The sequence below is a fragment of the Humulus lupulus genome, chromosome 8 (assembly GCF_963169125.1).
Source record: "Humulus lupulus chromosome 8, drHumLupu1.1, whole genome shotgun sequence".
In the NCBI taxonomy this organism is placed as follows: domain Eukaryota; kingdom Viridiplantae; phylum Streptophyta; class Magnoliopsida; order Rosales; family Cannabaceae; genus Humulus; species Humulus lupulus.
This window is the reverse complement of record NC_084800.1, coordinates 43540798-43542609: the sequence shown is the minus strand read 5'-3', so window position 1 is coordinate 43542609 and position 1812 is coordinate 43540798. Positions and strand designations below refer to the sequence as shown.

At 35.7% G+C, this 1812-nt stretch overlaps 1 protein-coding gene across 1 annotated transcript; it reads left to right on the top strand.

Moving 5' to 3' along the window:
- LOC133795327 (uncharacterized) lies at positions 1-1812 on the top strand. The gene is made up of 5 exons (XM_062232779.1): positions 1-250; positions 330-530; positions 720-813; positions 992-1229; positions 1345-1812. The coding sequence occupies exons 1-5, from the start codon at positions 1-3 to the stop codon at positions 1810-1812; spliced, it is 1251 nt and encodes a 416-aa protein (XP_062088763.1).

Here is a 1812-nt window from a genome sequence, read left to right as displayed (position 1 = left end):
ATGGAAGACCACAGGCAAGCTAATTGCAATGTCATTGGGGAACTAATAAAATCAAAATACATGTCAATAAAGAGAGTACACACACCACATGACATAATCAACAACATGCTAGATGATTTTGGTGTTTCAATGGGGTACCAAAAAGCCTGGAGAGTAAGAGAAAAAGCTTTAGAATTGGCAAGGGGAAACCAAGATGATTCATACCAAAAACTTCCCATCTACCTTCACATGCTAAAAGTCTCGAACCCAGGTACAATTACACACCTGGTTACAGACAATATAGATCACTTCAAATATATGTACCTAGCATTTGCAAATTTCATTCAAAGGATGGAAACACTGTAGGCCAATCATTGTGATAGATGGAACTTACTTGAAGACATCATTTGGGGGAACTTTATTCACTGCTTCAACAATGGATGCTAACAACAACATATTCCCATTAGCCTTTGGAATAGGAGACTCTGAAAATGATTCATCATGGTTATGGTTTTTCATAAAGCTGAAGGAGACATATGGAGAAAGAGAAGGTACTGTTTTCTTCTTTATATTCTTATTGAAACAAACTAAACTCATAAAATTATCAGTTTAATAATAATCCAGCAATAAAATAGAGAAAACAGTGTAAAAATAAATAAATAACAGTCATATAAATTAATGAAACCAGTTACTCAGTTAAGACATAATAACCAGTTACTCCATTGTGATTTTGCAAACAGGTATGGCAATCATTTCAGACAGGCATAAAAGCATAGAAAATGCTATAGACGATGTATACCCAAAAGCTTTCCATGGAGCATGCATATTCCACCTGTTAAACAACATCAAAGTCAATTTTAGTGTCCATGGGGAGGACCTAAACCTAAACTTTGTCAAAGCAGCAAAGGCATACAGGGTACAATCATTTGAGCACTACATGCATGAAATAGACAAGATTGACACACACATAAGACCGTATTTACAAAAAAATTGGATATTCAACTTGGTCTAGATGCCATGCTCCAACAAGAAGATATACAATGATGACATCAAATATAGCTGAATCAATAAATGCTGCATTGAAAGCTGCAAGAACGCTGCCAATCACTACAATGATGGAGGGCCTTCGAAGTTTAGTTCAAAAATGGGTATGGAAAAATGGTAACGAAGCAAACGGAACATTCACACAAGTAACAACAGATACTGAAACTGTGCTTAGAGAAAACTTTATTCGTGCCATTAAATTTCGGGTACCTGACATATATTGAGCACTGAATATTATTTATCAAAACTTTTAGTAACCAGTTACTCAAAAATATCACAGTATCCACTTTCTAACATGTGTTTCTCTACTAAAATAAACAGGTCTTCCCAGTAAACACTATATTGTACCAAGTTGTGGTTGAACAGAAAGGAAATTTTTTGGTCAACCTAATGGAGAAAACATGTGAATGCAAAAGATTCCAACAAGACGAAATACCGTGTGCACATGCAATAGCAGTATTCACCAAAACACGGCTGAAAACATATGATTATGTTGCTGATTACTACAAAACTACAACTATGAAAGCAACATATGACTCAACTGTTCATCCATTGCCAAATTACAGCGAATGGACACTGCCAGAGACTTTAAACATAATTGTCCTACCACCAAAATCAAGAAAACCACCAGGCCGCACTAGAAGAAAAAGAATCAGATCTAGAGGAGAACCAAAGGTGCAAATAAAATGTGGAAGATGCGCGCAGCAAGGGCATAATAGAAAAACATGCAGGAATGAACCAATCCTAAAGCTGCGAAACACAACAAAGTCAAAGAAAATAGACAAATAA